This window comes from Oncorhynchus clarkii, chromosome 9 (genome assembly GCF_045791955.1).
Source record: "Oncorhynchus clarkii lewisi isolate Uvic-CL-2024 chromosome 9, UVic_Ocla_1.0, whole genome shotgun sequence".
NCBI classification, from domain to species: Eukaryota; Metazoa; Chordata; class Actinopteri; order Salmoniformes; family Salmonidae; genus Oncorhynchus; species Oncorhynchus clarkii.
In genome coordinates this window covers 68,204,018-68,225,969 of record NC_092155.1, presented here as the reverse complement: position 1 = coordinate 68,225,969, position 21,952 = coordinate 68,204,018, and the positions used below count along the sequence as shown (strand labels likewise).

The window sequence follows — 21,952 nt, the reverse complement described above, 5'->3', positions numbered from 1 at the left end:
TTCAGTACCAATTAGATTTGTGTCATGTATCAAAGAATAGGACTATAGAACGTTAGAGGCCATTGAATGGATCATGGTGTTCGTTTTTCCGATGACAGCTAGGCGCCACGGGCTCCATTTGAACAGCATGGTCATCATCACGAGTAGTATGAATATGAGTGTACACGAGAATGTGCTATGACGTCGAGAACCCACCTACGTTTCTGCAGCCGATTGGACTCGCGCAGATACCCAGCTATCATTTAATAAACAGAGGTGGACTGGACCTCTCACTTTCGTCGTGGATCTCGTCGCTGCACTGCAGGAGCTATTCACGCCTTTCCTCACTCCAGAACGCACCTGGGCACACGCGCGGTGTAACAGAATATTACCACTTCGATCGGAAAACAGGTAAATAAGTATTTATTTTAGAGAAATATGCCCTGTATTGATGTATTATATATCTAGATGTTTTTAAATGATTGCTATGCTTGTCAAATGGCGTGCATATTTCAGCGACATTTGGAGACGCTGATAACCCAACCTTGAACGCAGCGGGAAAAAAACATAAATATTGGACTGTTGTTGTTGAAACATGATTAATGTCCTTGAAAACATCCGAACAAAGCAAAAATTACTGCCATTGTTTATTAATATAGACTTTAAATTCAAAATGCATGGCAACATTTCAGTGCGCATTATGCGTATTTTCAAACAAGAAGCCATTTCCTTTTGGGTCTTTTTATTTTCATTTTTTTTAAAGATTGTATTGTAGAGTCATATCTGTCAGCTATATTATATTTATTGAGGGACAATATTAATTCGCTTAAAATCAGGCTCAAATGTGATGCGAGATTGGTTTCCGCGGAGCTCTTATCCCAACTTTTCAAGTTGTTTGGCTATATTGTTGCTAACGCATCGTCACTCACCTTACAGGTGGTGGTAAAAAGATGAGAAGCGGCATTTTGCTGGTGGCTTTGTTTGTCGCCATGAAACTCCACTCAAGCCAGTCCAGCTGCGAGGAACCTGCGGCTGGGGCACACAGATCAACCGACTCAGAGGTATGAAAGTTTTTCAGCCTAACGTTTCAATTTAAATCTCAGGTTAGCGCGTAAATGTTCTGTTTTTCCTTCATACAATAAATAAGATTTATGAATTCAAATTACTGATAAAATACACTATAGCCAATGAATAGGTTGAATCAAAGCCGGAATGTGGAGAGATAACATTGTTTCATATGCCATGAAAACATTAAATGAGTTGGAATGAATTAATTCCTTCATATTTCACCAGACCTTGCCCACTGGGATCAAACGTTAGTTCAACGTCTAGTTTTGATTTACATTTGGTTGAGTTGTCGACTAATTCAACGTGAAATCAACAAAACTATTTACCATGTAATTGGATGTAGGTTAAAAGTTGGGTGAAAAGGAGACGCAATGCCATTCATTGATTACCTTTTGAAAATCCAAATAGTTTTCCAAGCTGATTCAACGTCATCACATTGATCTTTGGGGGGTGGAATGACCACAGTTTTTTTTTTCAATCACTTTGGTGCAATTTTCACAAGTACAGTATGTGTTACATTTTCACAACTCTAAGCACACAAATCTAAACAGATCATCAATGGCTGGTGTTTCAAAACTCCCAAGTACATTTTCAATTGACTGAGTACAACAAGCTAATTCACAAAGTATCTTATCCACTGCACCAAATCACTCTTCCAATGTGGATACATATTCAACCTACATATCTGCTTTTCAAAATGCAATATCCTCTTTACTTTTTTAATGTCATTTGTTAACAATACAATTAACTATCACTTAATCAAACTGATCAACACTAATAACTACTGAAACAAATGTATGTAGTGCCTAGTTAACATTATAGTTTGATTACTGCTGAACACTGTACATTTCTATATATTTACCTCATAAATGTGTCAATTTGACATAAATTTATGTTGGAAGGTAAAACCGAATCATATATGGATGTGGCTGTAAATACTACATCATCATTCTCCATCAGCCATTGTTCTTCAACAGAACAAAGTAGAACTAGTCACTATGTGCTACCATTTGGAATTCTAGTGTAGTGTACAATGCACTGCTGAAATACCTAAATATATCATATATATATATATATATATATATATATATATATATATATATATATATATATATATATATATACACATATTATATTCCACTCATTATCTGAATTGCATTGATACACTCTAAGCAGAGAAACAGGCAATATGGGTAAAAAGGTTTTTAAAAAAAAAAGTGATCTTGAAAAATGTTGCATGAGGCACAAATGACATACAGCACTGTGCTGCGTTTTTACAGTAGCCAACTGCTTTACAATACCACTATTTTGATGATTTGTCCTACGTATGTAATTTATAAGGATAATTCAACTATAAGCTTTACATGTTTCTCAATATGCTCACAATCTGCCACTGGATACAAATATACTGTATGGGAAATGATACTTACCATCTACTATTCTTTCTATTCAACACTATAAAAACTAACGTTGTTTTTTTGCTATTGGATTAAATGGTAGTTAAAATGATTAAATGGTTAGCCTATCGTTATCTGATGTATTGATGACCAAACAAAATGTTCTCATGGTATTTCACAGAAAAGATTTTGGCATGGATGACTCAGGGGTGAAAGATGTGTGAAACCCCAATGTATGCAAGGTTTTGAACATAAAATAGGGGGCATTACAAGTGTTATCAGTTCAGAGTTTTGTACCCGGGAGTATACCACTTACATCTAAAAACTGGCACAAGTGATCGAACAAAAAAACAAAACACTGAATACAATCATGTGTCATCATTACAGGAGGGTCCAGGTTTGGGAAACATCCAGCGGACCATTCTGAAGAGATATAACGGTCTGGATTATGACAGCTTCGTCGGGCTGATGGGGAGAAGGAGCGCTGGTAAGCGTCTGCTCTGTCTACTCCACATCCTAGATCAAACTAAAGTTATTTAGAAATACCTTTTTACATCAGCAGACAACAGTTGTCACAAAGGGCTTGCCCTGGCCTAAATAGATGATGTTGTGTTGACTCAGGCCTTTCATGATGGATAGAAGTGTTTATACCAATGATACATCTTTAATTATTTCATAACATGTTCAATGCTGATGCTGGTGTTCACTGCTGGTAAAGGACATTCTTCATAGGACTAATTCACTTTTTATTGGAGATCTATTGGGATTTATGATTTTTTGACATTTGACTTGTTTTTCCCCAGATATAAATGATCTACCACCATCTCCCCATAAAAGTTAGTAATAACCATTCATTTACTGTTTCTTTTACATATCAATAGAAATGTTATTATCTTTAATTGAAATTTCATGCATTCAGGCATTTCATGTCATATAATACTAATTCATAAAGTGCTTTTTTCATACCCAAGGTCCTAAAAAATGTAAACATACTGTGAACACCTGCATTTGATAATGACCTAAGCCTTTTTTGTAACAGGGGAGATGGACGACGTCTTTGTTGGGCTTATGGGCAGAAGAAACTCTGAACTTGGTGAGTGTAGGTGGATGGGTATATGTTAATGTATATGTTATTACCCTCAGAATGGAGATCTGAGAGCAGTAAGGTAGAAATATGAAATGCGGTGTAAAAAAGGAAGCACATGAGAACGTTTCAATTGTATCAAGTGACTCCGTTTTCATAATCAATCAAAAGTTAAATAAATGAATATTCATATCAAATAAGTTTACATAAAGAGGAAATGATTCTTAGATTGAATTTCAAGAAATAACAAAAATAGAATTGACATTACCCAATGAAACAAAACACCATTCAGTATTTCAGTCTCCTCCATGAACACACTAACATTCAGTCTCCCAGTCTTGTATAGCAAACGGCTCCATTTTATGATGACCACATCAGCAAGAGACAAACAGTTCAAAAGTCTGATGATAGAACCACGACAGAGTATTACTGTAATAACAGCCCAACTACGTTCTGCATCCCCCTGAACCATGAGATGACATTACTCCCCTGTTGAACAAATAAACCATCCAATACATTCACTGTAATATACATTAGAAAATAGTTACTTGGATATGGACACGCATTCCCCAGGGCACGAGCAGGCACCCTTTGAAGCTAGCTAGCAGCCCCTAAAATGCTAAAATGTATAGGCCAATGACCTCTGAAAACCCGCCCACAAGGCCTGACCACTAGCCCCTAAAAAATGTTGTTGCAAGAGTTGCCACATTTATCCAATTACCCTTTTTCCGTAGTTATCAACCGAATTAAGAAGGAATATCAATGTCATTTTTAACGACTTAGACTAGGAAGCAAAATGTGTTTTTTCATCAAAATAACAATTCTTGCGAGTTTAAGAATAAGTTGCGAGAGAAAAGATAAAACACCCGTATTAAACTCTCCAGATCATTGTCCATCAATGGATGTTGATTGAACTTGTTTTGACTGCTTTGATTATGCAGTAAGGCTGGAGGAGGTGTGGTAAGAACAGCCCTTAGCCGTGGTATGTTGGCCATTTACCACAAATCCCTAAATTGCCTTATTGCTATTATAAACTGGTTACCAATGTAATTAGAATGGTAAAAAGTATGTTTTTGTCATTCCCTTGGTACACATCTAATATACCATGGCTTTCAACCAATCAGCATTCAGTACTCAATTATAATTATAAACTGGATCGTTCGAGCCCTGAATGCTGATTGGCTGACATAAGTGGCATATCAGACCTTATAACACAGGTATGACACAACTTTTCTTTTTACTGCTCTAATTACGTTGGTGACCAGTTTATAATAGCAATAAGGCACCTCTGGTGTGTGGTATATGACCAATATACCACGACTAAGGGCTGTGTCCAGGCACTCCGCGATGCATCATGCATAAGAACAGCCCTTAGCCGTAGTGTATTGGCCATATACCACACCCCCTCGTGCTTTATTGCTTAAATGAACCCTGGTTGTGCACGTGCATAACTATAGATACATCGACCTGAGAGTTTGAGTGATGAAAGTTGGACAGAGGGTCTCGAAATCTCTGCAAGAATCACTTGGACAAACTTTAAAAAACGAATACTAGTCTATTTTCTCGCAATTGTGCCGTCATTATCTGCCAAATGGTAAGACTACAAACATACATCGCCTATTTGCGAGATTGACTTGTTATTTCAATAGGCAATATAATTCAATATAATTGCAATTCAACTGTGCCAGATGCAGGTGGCCTATAGCCCCTGATAGGCCAACATGCCAACATCTAATTTCAGGGGAAAATCCACAATGGAGAATGACACATTTGTGATAGAGCTGTGACCATGATCACAATTGATAACTTCCAATTTAATTTAACTAAACATGGCCATTAATAATTGCATAATTACACAAGGATACAACAACAAACTGAATTATATTATATTAAATTCGTTTGCCAGCTCCAGGTAGGCTACACAAGTGGCACAAATTGATTTGCATCGACTCCAGTGACATAATCATTTCAACATACTGTATTTATTGAATCAAATGGCAGGCTACAGTAGCCGAGAATGGCATATAAATGAATAGCTTACTTGATGGCCATCAGATGCAAATGTCGCCTATCAGTCCCCACATGTAATGTGATTTTCATTGTGGACATTTCCCCATAACACAAACTTCCATTTCAAATTTCCCTAGAACTGAGCATGAGTAAAACCCTTCGCCTGATACGGTTATCCATAAGAAAAGTCACCTTCAAAAATGCAGTTTACTTTAAACCACCTCTGAGCGAATTTATCTAAAGTGCTCTAGTGCGCCTAAAGTCGTTTTCAAATGCATTCTCGCCGTTATCAGTTCTAGCTTGTTAATGTTTTATGGAAAGGGGGTGTCTCCATAATGACCCATCTAAATAGCCTAGCTACAACCGGTAAAAAGTTATCACGATGTGCGCGCGTGCTGCTCTGTCTCCCTGACTCAGTGAAATATATATATATATAAAAACAATTTAAAGGAGAAATACGATTGCGATGATTTTGGAAGTAGCCCAAAAACCCGCCACCCGCGACCAATGCATTTTCACCCGCGACATCGTTTTCAAAGTAGCCCAATTTCGCTAGAAAACTGCGAACATGTCAACACTGAAGCCAGCTCAGTACTTACTCCCTTGATTCCTAGTCCAATACCAAAGTTAGAGCGCCCTCTTGTGTCCTGACTGTAATTGCATCTACTGCTGCATAATAAATACCTGACTGCATAGGAATGGATAGACTTAGTCCATCAAAATATAAAAGGTATCCCTTGTACTTTAAGTTCTAACTCAATTATTTGCAACCTGCTACACGCTCACCCTCTTTAAATAGTCCCTCCTCTTATTACTCAGCAAGTCTGTAACTGAGCGGTATGTCTGGTGTTCTGTATAGGTTTCGGCACTGGTATTGATATTGGTCACACTGCTGACATTGGTAAGTAGACATGCATATTGGTGGAGTGGGTGGTAGAGTTTGCTATAAGGCATGAATGTTAGGTCTCCACACCTGGTATGTTGGCCGTCCAAGTGTGTCATAAGTTAGCTTGCTCCTTGGTTTTAGGCAGTGGTGTAAAGTACTCAAGTAAAAAATACTTTAAAGTACCTCAAGTTGTTTTTTGTGCTATCTGTACTTTACTTTACTATTTATATTTTTGACAACTTCTAGTTTTACTTCACTACATTCCTGAAGAAAATAATGTACTTTTCACTCTATACATTTTCCCTGACAACAAAAGTACTAGTTTTGAATGCTTAGCAGGACAGGAAAATGGTCCAATTCACGCACTTATCAAGAGAACATCCCTGTTCATCCCTACTGCCTCTGATCTGGCGGACTCACTAAACACAAATGCTTTGTTTGTAAATTATTGTCAGTGTTGTAGTGTGCCCCTGACTATCCGTAAATATATATACAAAAAAAAATGAAATGATGCTATCGGTTTGCATGATATAAGGAATTTGAAATGATTCATACTTTTACTTTTGATACTTAAGTACATTTTAGCAATTCCATTTACTTTTGACACTTAAGTATATTTAAAACCAAATACTTTTAGACTTTTACTCAAGTAGTATTTTACTGGGTGACTTTCACTTTTACTTGAGTCATATTCTATTAAGGTATCTTTACTTTTACTCAAGTATGACTTTTGAGTACTTTTTCCACCACAGGTTTTTGGATACATTGGGATCTTCTGATATCCATCCCTTCCTCTACGCACTGCTGATCTGAATCCATGACGTCATTCATACATGAACAACCATTGTCTGGATTGGGCCCAACTACAGTTTCGGGAGTGTCATCTCTCCTTTCAACATGGTCCTCTCTCCCTTCGGCATTGTCCCAATCCTCATTGTTTGGTTCTTCTAGGACCTCTGATTCCTGCTTCATGTTCTCATACTAACTTCTTTCGGTATCCTGAATACAGGGATGAAACATATAGGCCTCTTCTGTCAGTGATTTTATCTGAGGTCTTGGGTGTTCTGCGCTTGCAACTGGGTTAACTCCACGAGAACAGAAGTCTTCCTCCTCATTAGATTCTTCTGAAGTTTCATCCCCGTCTCCTCCATGTTCCATGTTCTTTTACTAGCATGCTGTTTCCTCTCTTCCAAGGTCTCATGTTTCACACAGGTATGTCGTTCACTAACAACAGCATGTTGCTATGGAGAACTCTGATGCCCTTAGCACCATTCTCCCTTTCCACCTTGTAGACTGGTACTTCCCCAATCTTTATTACCACCCTGTGTATGGCAGTGTCCCAGTAGGCCTGCAACTTGCCTGGTTCTCCTCTCTCTAACATATTCTTCACCAAGACTCTATCTCCAGTTTGGAGGGCCACTGCACCATGGTCGTAGTGTCTTTTGCCTTTAGCAGAGGACTTTGTACTGTTTTCAGATGCAACTTGGTAAGCTTCCTGCATTTTGGTGGCCTAGTTCTGAGTGTAGACTGGTTGTGACACCTGTTTATCACACTGATTGAGGCCAAGCAACTGGTCAATGGGCAGGCGGGGTAGTTGGCCAAAGAGAAGGAACTGTGGTGAGTAAGTGTTGCTCCGTGACGAGTAGAGTCTATGAATGTACAATATGAGCAAGCGTTTGGCTCTCACACGCAGTTGCCTTTTCTCGGTGTCTGTTGGTTGTCGCCCCTTTAACCTCTTCGGCAGCTTGGATGTCCTCAACGGTTAACGGTATCATGTCTTCCCAGACATTAGTGTTGTCAGGAATTGGAAGACTGATTGACAGAGCAGCTTCCCACATAGCCTCCTTTTCTTTGACACCTTTACTTTCCTTCCAGATGGCAGTAATTACATCTTGAGACATGTTGTTGGTGAACTCGCATTCACCCTTATTGGAGGGCAAGTAGGTTTCTGGATAGAGTGTCTACGTCAATATTGACTTTCCCTGGGCGGTACTTAATGTAAAAATGTAAGTTTGCTAGTTCACGCACCCATCTGTGCCCTACAGCGTTAAACCTGACAGTACTCATCAAAAATATAAGGGGATTGTTATCTGTGTATATTGTAAAAGATGAGGATCAGAATGACTGTGAGTTTGTCATAACCCGGTTCGTGGGAAGTGACAAAGAGCTCTTATAGGACCAGGGCACAAATAATAATAATCAATAATTTTGCTCTTTATTTAGCCATCTTACATATAAAATGTGATTTGTTCATCGAAAATTGTGAATAACTTACCACAGGTTAAGGAGAAGGGTGTGTTTGAAAGGATGCACATAACTCTGCAATGTTGGGTTGTATTGGAGAGACTCTCAGTCTTGAATAATTTCCCACACACAGTCTGTGCCTGTATTTCGTTTTCATGCTAGTGTGGGCGAGGAATCCACTCTCACATAGGTACGTGGTTGCAAAGGGCATCAGTGTCTTAACAACGACATTTGCCAAGGCAGGATACTCTGAGCACAGCCAAATCCAGAAATCTGGCAGTGGCTTCTGAATCAATTATATAAGGGCACAGGGCGAGACCCAGATGCAGACTCAGGAGGCAGATGGTTTGAGGCTCTGATATTTATTATAATCCAAGGGGCAGGCAAGAGAATGGTCGTGGGCAGGCAAAAGATCAGAGGTCAGAGTCCAGGAGGTACAGGGTGGCAGGCAGGCTCGGGGTCAGGACATGCAAGGGTCAAAACCAGGCAGACTAGCAAAAAACAGGTGACACCTGGAGGGGGGTGGAGACAATCACAAAGACAGGTGAAACAGATCAGAGCGTGACAAAAATGTAATTTTCACAGAACCACTTCTTGCAATTTTGATGAGGCTCTCTTGTTCAGATATCGGTAAGTGGACTGGAGGCAGGGCATGAAAGGGATAATGAATAGGGTTGTTTGTGTCATCCGTTTCGGGAAAGTACCAATGTAATTGCGCACCCAACTCACTCAGGTGCTTCGCTATATCACATTTGACATTGTCCGTAAGCTTGAGTTAGTTTGCACACAAAAAGTCATACAATGATGGAAGACCTGTGTGTTGTCCTTGTTAATGCAGACAGAGAAGAGCTCCAACTTCTTAATCATTGCCTCAATTTTATCCCGCACATTGAATATAGTTGCAGAGAGTCCCTGTAATCCTAGATTCAGATCATTCAGGTGAGAAAAAACATCACCCAGATTGGCCAGTCGTGTGAGAAACTCGTCATCATGCAAGCTGTCAGACAAGTGAAAAACATCACCCAGATTGGCCAGTCGTGTGAGAAACTCGTCATCATGCAAGCTGTCAGACAAGTGAAAAACATCACCCAGATTGGCCAGTTGTGTGAGAAACTCGTCATCATGCAAGAGGTCAGACAAGTGAAAAACATCACCCAGATTGGCCAGTCGTGTGAGAAACTCGTCATCATGCAAGCTGTCAGACAAGTGAAAAACATCACCCAGATTGGCCAGTCGTGGGAGAAACTCGTCATCATGCAAGAGGTCAGACAAGTGAAAAACATCACCCAGATTGGCCAGTCGTGGGAGAAACTCGTCATCATGCAAGCGGTCAGACAAAATAAATTTATGTTCAGTAAAGAACTTTAAGCTCGTCTATCAATTTTAAAAAAGCGTGTCAATACTTTGCCCCTTGATAACCAGCGCACTTCTGTATGTTGTAAAAGCGTTACAAGATCACTGCCCGTATCATTGCATAGTGCAGAAAATACATGAGGGTTCAGGGGCCTTGCTTTAACAAAGTTAACCATTTTCACTCGTGGTGTCCAAAACGTCTTTCAAGCTGTCAGGCATTCCTTAGGAAGCAAGAGCCTCTCGGTGGATGCTGCAGTGTACCCAAGTGGGGTCGGGAGCAACTGCTTGCATGCGCGTTACAACTCCACTATGTCTCCCTGTCATGGCTTTTGCACCATCAGTACAGATACCAACAACATCTTGACCACCAAAGTCCATTTGATGTCACAAAGCTGTCCAGTACCTTAAAAATATCCTCTCCTGTTGTCCTGGTTTCCAGGGGTTTCCAGAAAAGGATGTCTTCCTTAATTGACCCCCATTAACATAACGGCGTGCTCAATTGGATTGAGATCCGGGCTCTTCGCTGGACATGGCAGAACACTGACATTCCTGTCTTGCAGGAAATCACGCACAGAACGAGCAGTATGGCTGGTGGCATTGTCATGCTGGAGGGTCATGTCAGGATGAGCCTGCAGGAAGGGTATCACATTAGGGAGGAGGATGTCTTCCTTGTAACGCACAGCGTTGAGATTGCCTGCAATGACAACAACCTCAGTCCGATGATGCTGTGACACACCGCCCCAGACCATGACGGACCCTGCACCTCCAAATCGATCCCGCTGCAGAGTACAGGCCTCGGTGTAACGCGCATTCGTTCGACGATAAACGCAAATCCGACCATCACCCCTGGTGAGACAAAACCACGACTCATCAGTGAAGAGCACTTTTTGCCAGTCCTGTCTGGTCCAGCGACGGTGGGTTTGTGCCCATAGGTGACGTTGTCTGGTGAGGATCTGCCTTACAACAGGCCTACAAGCCCTCAGTCCAGCCTCTCTCAGCCTATTGCGGACAGTCTGATCATTGATAGAGGGATTGTGCATTCCTGGTGTAATTCGGGCAGTTGTTGTTGCCATCCTGTATCTGTCCCGTAAGTGTGATGTTCGGATGTACCGATCCTGTGCAGGTGTTTTTACACGTGGTCTGCCACTGCGAGGACGATCAGCTGTCCGTCCTGTCTCCCTGTAGCACTGTCTCAGGCGTCTCGCAGTACGGACATTGCAATTTATTGCCCTGGCCACATTTGAAGTCCTCACACCTCCTTGCAGCATGCCTAAGGCATGTTCACGCAGATGAGCAAGGACCCTGAGCATCTATCTTTTCGTGTTTTTCAGAGTCGGTAGAAAGGCCTCTTTAGTGTCCTAAGTTTTCATAACTGTGACCTTAATTGTATACCGTCTGTAAGCTGTAAGTGTCTTAACAACAGTTCCATAGGTGCATGCTCATTAATTGTTTATGGTTCAATGAACAAGCATGGGAAACAGTGTTTAAACCCTTTACAATGAAGATCTGTGAAGTTATTTGGATATGCACAAATTATCTTTGGACAGGGTCCTGAAAAAGGGACGTTTCTTTTTTTTGCTGAGTTTATATAATATAACATACACTATCGTTCAAAAGTTTGGGGTCACTTAGAAATGTCCTTGTTTTTGAAAGAAAAGCACATTTCATGTCCATTAAAATAACATCAAATTGATCAGAAATACAGTTTAGACATTGTTAATGTTGTAAATTACTTTTGTAGCTGGAAACGGCAGGTTTTACACATGGTGTACAGAGAGAGGCCTGTTATCAGCAACCATCACTCTTGTGTTCCAATGGCACGTTGTGTTAGCAACAAAACAATAGCAGTAAAAGCAATAAAACTGGCCTTCTTTAGACTAGTTGAGTATCTGGAGCATCAGCATTTGTGGGTTCGATTACAGGCTGAAAATAGCCAGAAACAAAGACCTTTCTTCTGAAACTCATCAGTCTATTCTTGTTCTGATAATTGAAGGCTATTCCATGTGAGAAATTGCCAAGAAACTGAAGATCTCGTACAACGCTGTGTACAGAACAGCGCAAACTGGCCCTAACCAGAATAGAAAGAGGAGTGGGAGGCCCCGGTGCACAACTGAGCAAGAGGACAAGTACATTAGAGTGTCTAGTTTGAGAAACAGACGCCTCACAAGTCCTCAACTGGCAGCTTCATTAAATAGTACCAGCAAAACACCAGTCTCAACGTCAACAATGAAGAGGCAACTCTGGGATGCTGGCCTTGAAGCTGTTTCCTGCTACAAAAGTCATTTACATCTACACTGTATTTCTTATCAACTTGATGTTATTTTAATGGCCAGAAAATGTGCTTTTATTTCCAAAACAAGAACATTTCTAAGTGACGCCTGAGGTAGAGTAGCTGTAGACCACACTATCTACTTAGAGAGTTTTCATCTATATTCTTTGTAGCTGTTTACATACCACCACAGTCAGATAGCATTGAATGAGCTGTATTGCGTCATATGCAAACAAGAAAACGCTCACCCAGAGGCGGTGCTCCTAGTAGCCAGGGACTTTAGTGCAGGGAAACTTAAATCAGTTTTACCACATTTCTATCAGCATGTTAAATGTGCAACCAGAGGGGAAAGAACTGGACCACCTATACTCCACACACAGAGATGAATACAAAGCTCTCCCTCGCCCTCTATTTGGCAAATATGACCATAATTCCATTCTCCTGATTCCTGCTTACAAGCAAAAATTAAAGCAGGACGCACCAGTGACTAGATCAATAAAAAAGTGGTCAGGTGAAGCAGATGTTAAGCTACAGGACTGTTTTGCTATCACAGACTGGAATATGTTTCCGGAGTACACCACATCTGTCACTGGCTTCATCAATAAGTGCATCGATGACGTCGTCCCCACAGTGACCATACGTACATATCCCAACCAGAAGCCATGGATTACAGGCAGCATCTGCACTGAGCAAAAGGCTAGAGCTGCCGATTTCAGGGATCGGGACCCTAACCGGGTAGCTTATAAGAAATCCCGCTATGCCCTCCGACAAACCATCAAACAGGCAAAGCGTCAATACAGGGCTGAGATCGAGTCGTACTACACCAGCTCTGATGCTCATAGGATGTGGCATGGCCTGCAAACCATTACAGACTACAAAGGGAAGCACAGCCGAGAGCTGCCCAGTAACACAAGCCTACCGGATGAGCTAAACTACTTCTATGCTCGCTTCGAGGCAAATAACACTGAAACATGCATGAGAGCACCAGCTGTACCAGAAGACTGTGATCACGCTCTCTCCAGCCGATGTGAGGAAGACCTTTAGACAGGTCAACATTCACAAGGCCGGATTACCAGGACATGTACTGCGAGCATGCTCTGACCAACTATCAAGTGTCTTCACTGACATTTTCAACCTCTCCCTGTCCGAATCTGTAATACCAACATGTTTTAAGCAGACCACCATGCCTGTGCCCAAGAACACTAAGGTAACCTGCCTAAATGACAACCGACCCATAGCACACACGTCTGCAGCCATGAAGTGCTTTGAAAGGCTGGTCATGGCTCACATCAACACCATCATCCCAGAAACCATAGACCCACTGCAATTTGCATATCGCCCCAACAGATCCACAGATGATGCAGTCTCTACTGCACTCCCCACTGCCCTTTCCCACCTGGACAAAAGGAACACCTATGTGAGAATGCTATTCATTGACTACAGCTCAGCGTTCAACACCATAGTGCCCTGAAAGCTCATCAACAAGCTAAGGACCGTGGGACTTAACACCTCCCTCTGCAACTGGGTCCTGGACTTCCTGACGGGCCGCCCGCAGGCGGTAAGGGTAGGTAACAACACATCCGCCACGCTTATCCTCAACACAGGGGCCCCTCAGGAGTGCGTACTCAGTCCCCTTCTGTACTCCCTGTTCACTCATGACTGCACGGCCAGGCACACTCCAACACCATCATTAAATTTGCCGATGACACAACTGTGGTAGGCCTGATCACCGATAACAACAAGACAGCCTATAGGGAGGAGGTCAGAGACCTGGCCGTGTGGTGCCAGGACAACAACCTCTCCCTCAACGTGATCAAGACAAAGGAGATGATTGTGGACTACAGGAAAAAGAGGACTGAGCACGCCCCCATTCTCATCAACGGGGCTGCAGTGGAGCAGGTTAAGAGCTTCAAGTTCCTTGGCCTCCACATCACCAACAAACTAACGTGGTCCAAGCACACCATGACAGTCGTGAAGAGGGCTCGACAAAACCTAATCTCCCTCAGGAGACTGAAAAGATTTGGCATGGGTCCTCAGATCCTCAAAAGGTTCTATGGCTGCACCATCGAGAGCATCCTGATTGGATACATCACTGCCTGGTATGGCAACTGCTCGGCCTCCGACCGCAAGGTACTACAGAGGGTAGTGCGAACGGCCCAGTACATCACTGGGGCCAAGCTTCCTGCTGTACCGGAGCACCAAATCTAGGTCCAAGAGGTTTCTAAACAGCTTCTACCCCCAAGCCATAAGACTCCTGAACATTTTGTCAAATTGCTACCCAGACTATTCACATTGCCCCCCCCCTCCCCACCACTGCCATGCTCTGTTGTCATCTATGCATAGTCACTTTAATTAACTCTACCTACATGTACATACTACCTCAACTAACCGGTGCCCCGCACATTGACTCCTGCACCCACCCTGTATATATTGTTATTTTTTACTGCTGCTCTCTAATTACTTGTTACCTTTATCTCTTTTTCTTATCCATATTTTTTAAACTGTACTGTCGGTTAGGGGCTCATAAGTAAGCATTTCACTGTAAGGCCTGTTGTATTCAGCACGTGACTAATAACATTTGATTTGATTTCAAGTCAAACCCATTTTGTTGTGGCTTACCACCTCCTTCCTTTATGAGCTCCTCAATAACATTAAAGCCCACAAGTGGGAAGTCAACAGAGCTCTGGCTCACTAGCATGGGAACCGTTATAGCCATATTTGGTACTTTGGATGTCCACCAGCACCTCAATTCACCCCTCAAAGGGTACTCTGGTTCCATTTGCTGCTTTCATATTGCGATGTTCTTTATCTCCAAGTAATGTGTCAATGGTGGGCAGTGTCTTCTCAAGCCACTTCTTTCCCACTATGCTAACCTGTGCGCCTGTGTCTAATAGTGCCTCACATGACACTCCATTCATGAGACATGAGAGCAGACACTTTCCCCCAATTAACTGTGCTATGTATTTTGTATTTTGCCCATTACTGTATTGTCCATCTTCTGAATAAAGTGAGAATAATTCTGTCACTAGATCTTGCTGTAGTATCGGTTTGGTCAGTAAATACCTCAGGAGGGGACTTTCCCATGTTTGAGGTCACTGCTCGTCCCCGCCCTGTGACCTCCTCCAGTTTCCCAGTCTCTGTCCTTTCGGCAGACAACCCACTGCTCAGTGGCCAGCCTGTCCACAGAAGAAGCAATAGATACATTTATCTTTAGCTTGTTTCACACTGGTGTTGCATTTCCCCTTATCCTCCTTCTTCTAACACTGCTGTGTTTGCTACCATAGTGTCAGCACACTGCCCACGCTCACTTTTTGGTCTGATAATTTTTTTCCAGGTTCTTTGCAAGGACTGTGACTTGAGTAGTTAACTCTTGGATGGCTACTCTGTTTGCCTGTACATCACCTTGTATGTGACCTTGGTTTTATTCCGTCACACTTTCACCCCCCTCACTTTGCTGTAATACATTAGCAACTACTGAGCACTGTCTGTAAGACCCCCATGGGATTTTGGATTTCTGCGTCATCCCTTGCTGACTCAGTGATTAGATCTACAAGGAAATCATCTTTAATCTTAAAATCAGATACATATGCTTTTAAATCACTTCCTATATTTGCATGTTTGACACTGAACCCTTGATGCCTTGATGTAAAGGGCAAAGGAAAACATGCTGGACCAATGGTTTGTCATATGTTAGTGTGTTTGCACCCTCGTGGCCAGCACTATGCGCTGTTTCAACCCAATAAGCCTATATGCAAATTCCTGTGAGGTCTCTTTATCTAGTCGTTTTGCAACGGCTCACTACTGGCTTTATCTTTCATGTGTGATTTGAGAAATGACTTTAATTCATCAACTGTAAGTCCTTCATAGTTAACGAACATCTCTAAGAATGTGCCCAATTCTGATAACCTTGAGGACAGCTCTAACTACCTCTGATTCAGAAATGTTTGCTCTAGTTTCCTCAATTTGCTTAAAAAATGCTACTATAACTAATATCAGCACCTGAATCGGCTATTTGACCACCAAAGACCTTCAATTCATGTTGTGGCAGAAGGGCTGCCACGTCTGACACGCTCACCAGAACACTAGTTCTCTGCATTTTTGGTGTCAGGAATGGCGACTTCCTCAGGAACCACCACATGGCCGCTGTACGTTGGTGTGTCTGTACATTGTTGTCTGTTGACTCTCGCTGTCCTTGTTCATTGTCCTTTGATGGAGTCCAGTTCATCTCGCTGGCTGTTGTGTAGTCGTCGGTGTCCCCCAGCAGTTGGGTGACAAGATCCTGCAGAAATAGTAGCTGACCGACGCCCTCATCTTCCAGCTCACTCAGCTGTTTACTGTTCATGTAACACAATGTAGTCATGCATTTCTGCATCATTAGCCCCTGTGACAGTGGGAGCCTCTATAAGCGTTTCCCCAATCATGACTGCATTTCGTTGAGCTGGATCAATCGTTTTTGAATGTCCTACACTAGCTTTTTACATGTGTTAACTCATGCCATTCCCCCTACCATCTATTGACTTCTGTGTGTCTATGTCGAACACATTCAACTGAAATGTGTCCTCCGCATTTAACCCAACCCAGCTTGCTCTGGACTCCAAGAGTTTGTCGCCGTGGTTCTTTCACGATCCACAACTCTGGTCAGTGTTGTAGATCACAGACGAGCCCCCAAAATGTTACTACCCTCAGAATGGAGATCTGAGAGCAGTAAGGTAGTAATATTAAATGCGGTGTAAAAAAGGAAGCACATGAGAATGTTTCAACTTTATCAAGTGACTCCGTTTTAATAATCAATCAAAAGTTGAATAAAATATTCATATATCAAGTTGACCTAAAGAGGAAATTCATCTCAGATTGAATTTCACAAAATAACAAAAATAGAATTGACATTACCCAATGAAACAAAACACCATTCAGTATTTCAGTCTCCTCCATGAACACACTAACATTCAGTCTCCCAGTCTTGTATAGCAAACGGCTCCATTTTATGATGACCACATCAGCAAGAGACAAACAGTTCAAAAGTCTGATGATAGAACCACGACAGAGTATTACTGTAATAACAGCCCAACTACGTTCTGCATCCCCCTGAACCATGAGATGACATTACTCCCCTGTTGAACAAATAAACCATCCAATACATTCACTGTAATATACATTAGAAAATAGTTACTTGGATATGGACACGCATTCCCCAGGGCACGAGCAGGCACCCTTTGAAGCTAGCTAGCAGCCCCTCTCGAAAGCTAGCTAGCCTAGCTCACTAGCTTGTTTGCTACATTGAATTTTGTTAAAAAATATAACCCTGTGACCGATAAACAGACATAAATAGACATAGTCCATCAAATCCGCTACACATACATGAGAATATAGTTTATATAATGATCCTCTGCAACTCAGCTTGTGTGGCTCAGTTGATAAGAGTGAGGTGCTAGTAACACCAAGGCCATGGATTCAACTCCTACAGGGATCATACTGTATTTTAAGTCACTTTGGATAAAAGCTTTGGCTAAGTGGCATACATGATCATATTAATTAGTCTACGGTATCTATACCTCTATAGTAATCCAATGTACGATGGAGAAAATGTACAGTATTTTTTCACTCAGTGTGGGCTCTGTCTTACAGGTAACATGCGTCCTTTGAGGAAGGAGGTGTACCCAGAAACAAGAAAAGGAGGTCTATTCTTTAACAAGTGCAGACTGAGGTGAGTGAGTGTGTAAGGCATCTTCTCTCCCATGTCACTCAGTAGACTGCATGCATTATATACTGTTTTCCATTCACGTGTTAATTACAAATGCATGATCTTAATTTGAGCCAGTTTGCTTGGCTTAAAAACAATCGTTAAGAAACCAAGTCATTCCAGCCATATCAACCATTTTACAATATTCATGACATTCAAAGCATCTACAGATGTAGGATCTTAATTTGAGCCAGATTGCTACAGCAAGAAAATAATCCTGCAGCAACAAGAAATGTGAATTATGCGGATTAAAACTAATGGACATTTTTGTAGGGGTTGATACATTTTTAGTTAGCAAATCAAATCTGAAATTTCTAAAGTGTAAATTACAAACTTTTGAAGCCTTTTTTAAAACTCAAATATACTACAAGTTTGCATTTCCTGCTGTGCAGGACAATTCTCTGTAGGCCTCCACTCAAATGAACAGCTTTAGTTCAGCTCTCTACGTACCAGAATACATTGAATAAGAAATCAAGTGCTTCATATTTCATGTTGAATTAAATAAACTATAAAACTATTTTAAAAACACATTTATGAACCTTTATTGATTATAAATGTATGATACTGTACATCCACTGTTCCGGTTTTGATCCAGGTTTCGTCGTGGGTTATAAACAAGACATTCATCTGGACCCATCTCTACCATCCAGCTAAGGCAACACCCCTTTTCAGAAGATTGGAGATATTATTATACAATACAGAAGAGCAACGATATATTTTACAAAAACAAAGTATTCTGAAAACGTCAATGGAATTTAAACTGACCAAACCAACATATTACTGTAACATTCCAGATGGGTTGTCATAGTAACTAATAACTATACAGTTTGTATATAACATGTATTGTCACAACAAAAAAAAACAGTCACATCTGATATGATCTATTTCCTTAACATAGTTGGTTCTTTTTCCCCAAAAGTTCAAGATAAAACACTTTTTTGTTGTTGTAAATTAAAATATTAATTTAACCCATCTTTGTACTTCTTGTCATATCACAACTGTAATATCTTATCAAATGGAACGAGAGACTATGGAAATACAGGATCCCACAGCTGTCACCAATTATACTGGTAGAGTATACAGTACAAAAGGTAATATGATGTATACTAAGGCTGGGATTCAATACAATCACGGGTTATAGGTATTGCGGCTTTCAAAGGCAATGTTGCCGCTTTCGCAGAGATCCCAGCCTTAGTAAATCGGTAAACAAAATGGCCTTTAAAAGCTGCAATGCCAATAACCGGCAATCGGATTGAACCCACCCTAAATAGCTTGTTTCATTCCAGCTGAAAAACATACAGGTCAATGTTTAGTGTAGAAAATTAAGGTAGATATGAAATCTTCTCTTCGACCTCCCAAAAAGACAACGAAACCAAAGAACAAGGTAAATGGCTTAAAAACTACCGTTAAGAAAGAAGCCAAGTCATTCCAACCATATCAACCATTTTACAATCTTCATGACATTCAAAGCATCTACAGATGTAGGATTTAAATGAGCCAGTTTGCTACAGCAAGAAAATAATCCTGTAGTAACAAGAAATGTGAATTATTATGTGGATTATAATTAATGGACTTTTTTGTAGGGGTTGATACATTTTTTCGTAAGGGAAAATCAAGTCTGAACTTTCAAAGTGGAAATTAAAAACTTCAAAACCCTTTTTAAACCTCAAATACAATGCACGTTTTAAACCTTTTAAGTAACAGATGCATTACGCATTCCAAAGGGCATCACAGTCTATTGTACCAAGTTATCAAGCGTAACAAAAGAGGCGTGCGTTAACACCTAATAAGCTGTCAAGTACTGGATATAGATGAATGGTAAGTAACTGCATACTATTTCAATTCAAACAGAATATCATATTAAATCGCAACAGATATCAAATAAAAACAGTTAAGACTTTCAAGTTAAATGATTTACAGTATATGGACTCACTTAAAAGATAAATATATATATAAAATCCCCATAATCAATTAAACCTGCACTGTGGTGGAACTGGCCATAAGAGCACTGTGGGTAATCATTTTTTCATTATTCATGTGTCAATTCCACTTCAATTCAGTCAATTCAGGAAGTAAACTTAAATTGACTGAATTTAAGTGGAATTGCCCCATCCTGGTCCATACACTACACATTCCCATTACAAAAACACATGTAACCCATACAGAGAGAATCACCCTTGCCTCTCCTGTGTGACTGCAGTCCTGTTGTTGTCAATGGGGATTTTACCCAATGTCTCCTTCCCACCTTTGTCTGACAAAGGCTTTGCCCCGGACTCGGCTTTGGACTGGTCTCCATCACCCCCAACAGTAATACCAGCTGGGGTTCTCCCTCTCCCAGCTGTACCCACTGTAGGCCTCTCTGTTTGGGCCTGCCGCTCCACCAGGCCCTGGGATAGTGGAGGTCTGTAGCGGTACCTGTAGCCGTAGGCACGGAGGTGGTAGGTCCAGTATTCCAGTGTGTACATCAGCTCTGCATCCACATAGTGAAAGGATACTGCCAGGTCTGAGCAGCACCGGGGACCCTGGTGAAGGAAAGCACACACATCACACACAGTATTCTAAAACGTACTACATGGCCTTTCACTGTATCTGTTGACAGAGCGGGATACAGGAACCAAGGCTCCGAATCGCACCCTTAAAAATATCAGGGATTTTTGTATATTCAATTCAACAGCTTGAATTTATACCTGACTATTGTGGTGTTCACTGTCTGTTTCAAATGGCTTTCAGTATCTTGGGTACTATGAACATCTCATTGCCCCTTTTTGACTGTCAATCTGATAACCATTTGGAAATAGGCTACCTTGGTATCGAACAGCAGATACACTGGCTGTGTTTCCACCACAAATACGCTTGTTTAACCCTAATTGTATTGCCGTGTGTCTCGATGGTCTCTGTCTGACAGACTCATAATAGACTTCTCATTTGCATTGCAAAGCACAAAGAACTAGCGCTTTTATCTGTAACAAATTGGCAAATGTTCCTATTGTTGACAGAGTTTTGTCTCTACTGCAATCATCCACCTCAGCATCAATGTAATTGATGTATTTATTTTAAAGCTGTACTAACTAGGGCCAAAGACCCAGTGGGACAGACAATCGGAAGTTACGAATGTAACTATGGTTCTACAAATATTTGGAGACCGTCAGTACGGTCACCACGAACATGCCCATCAGTTGTTGAACGTTCGTACCTTCACCAACACATTCAACAGGAATTTTTGCAGAAGAAGATGAATGCTGTCCACACACTGAGGTGTTACACATGCCCTCATCGTGTGGAAGTTCAGAACCATGCAAATAAAAGGTGACCTTTTGGCTTGGTGTGCAGTTGCTATTTTCGTTGTTCACGGTAAGACCCAGTACGATGACTAGGGTCAGTGTCAGCGCTGTGCTCTCGGCTGCACACTCGCAAGAGTTATTTATTTTATTTGACCCTGCTTTCCCCAGCTAAGTTGACTGAGAACACATTCTCATTTACAGCAACAACCTGGGGAATAGTTACAAGGGACAGGAGGGGGGATGAATGAGCCAATTGTAAGCTGGGGATGATTAGGTGACTGTGATAGTATGAGGGCCAGAAAGGGAATTTAGCCAGGACACCAGGGTCACCTACCCCTACTCTTAGTCAGCCACCAATTGTGCAAGTTCTCCCACTTAAAAAGATGAGGCCTGTAATTTTCATCATAGGTACACTCCACTGATAATCTCCCTTGATCTAGGGCTCCACGCAAGATCTCACCCCGTGGGGTCAAAATGATCACAAGAACGGTGAGCAAAAATCCCAGAACCGCACGGGGGACCTAGTGAATGACCTGTAGAGAGCTGGGACCAAAGTAACAAAGCCTACCATCAGTAACACACTACGCCGCCAGGGACTCAAATCCTGCAGTGCCAGACGTGTCCCCCTGCTTAAGCCAGTA

The 21,952-nt window shown here is 41.4% G+C and overlaps 2 protein-coding genes across 3 annotated transcripts in view; one reads left to right on the top strand and one right to left on the bottom strand.

The window, feature by feature from the left end:
* The first annotated feature begins 294 nt into the window (after positions 1-294).
* Positions 295-18,736, top strand: LOC139416837 (tachykinin-3-like). The gene is made up of 7 exons (XM_071165938.1): positions 295-390; positions 916-1,040; positions 2,832-2,931; positions 3,248-3,280; positions 3,484-3,537; positions 17,916-17,994; positions 18,626-18,736. The coding sequence occupies exons 2-7, from the start codon at positions 930-932 to the stop codon at positions 18,642-18,644; spliced, it is 396 nt and encodes a 131-aa protein (XP_071022039.1). The 5' UTR covers positions 295-390; positions 916-929; the 3' UTR covers positions 18,645-18,736.
* The window catches only part of LOC139416836 (glycoprotein-N-acetylgalactosamine 3-beta-galactosyltransferase 1-B-like), a 21,911-nt gene continuing 17,003 nt past the window's right edge, over positions 17,045-21,952 (bottom strand). Inside the window, exons 6-7 of one of the 2 annotated variants that reach the window (XR_011635134.1) lie at positions 19,303-20,552; positions 17,045-19,246 (exon numbers count right to left, since the gene is read on the bottom strand). Coding sequence is in view for 1 of the 2 variants with exons in the window: in XM_071165937.1 (XP_071022038.1) it covers positions 20,202-20,552 (351 nt within the window). In the remaining variant the exon portion in view is untranslated. Of the gene's footprint in view, positions 20,553-21,952 lie in introns of both variants that reach the window. The other variant, XM_071165937.1, reaches the window with a different exon arrangement.

What these genes read in the sequence shown, in the direction of transcription:
- LOC139416837 (XM_071165938.1), top strand. Translation starts at nt 930, where the DNA reads ATGAGAAGCGGCATTTTGCTGGTGGCTTTGTTTGTCGCCATGAAACTC. An exon ending in ACCACCATCTCCCCATAAAA is followed by an intron (nt 3,281 to 3,483) that starts GTTAGTAATAAC and finishes TTTTTGTAACAG; the next exon opens with GGGAGATGGACGACGTCTTT. An exon ending in CAGAAGAAACTCTGAACTTG is followed by an intron (nt 3,538 to 17,915) that starts GTGAGTGTAGGT and finishes TCTGTCTTACAG; the next exon opens with GTAACATGCGTCCTTTGAGG.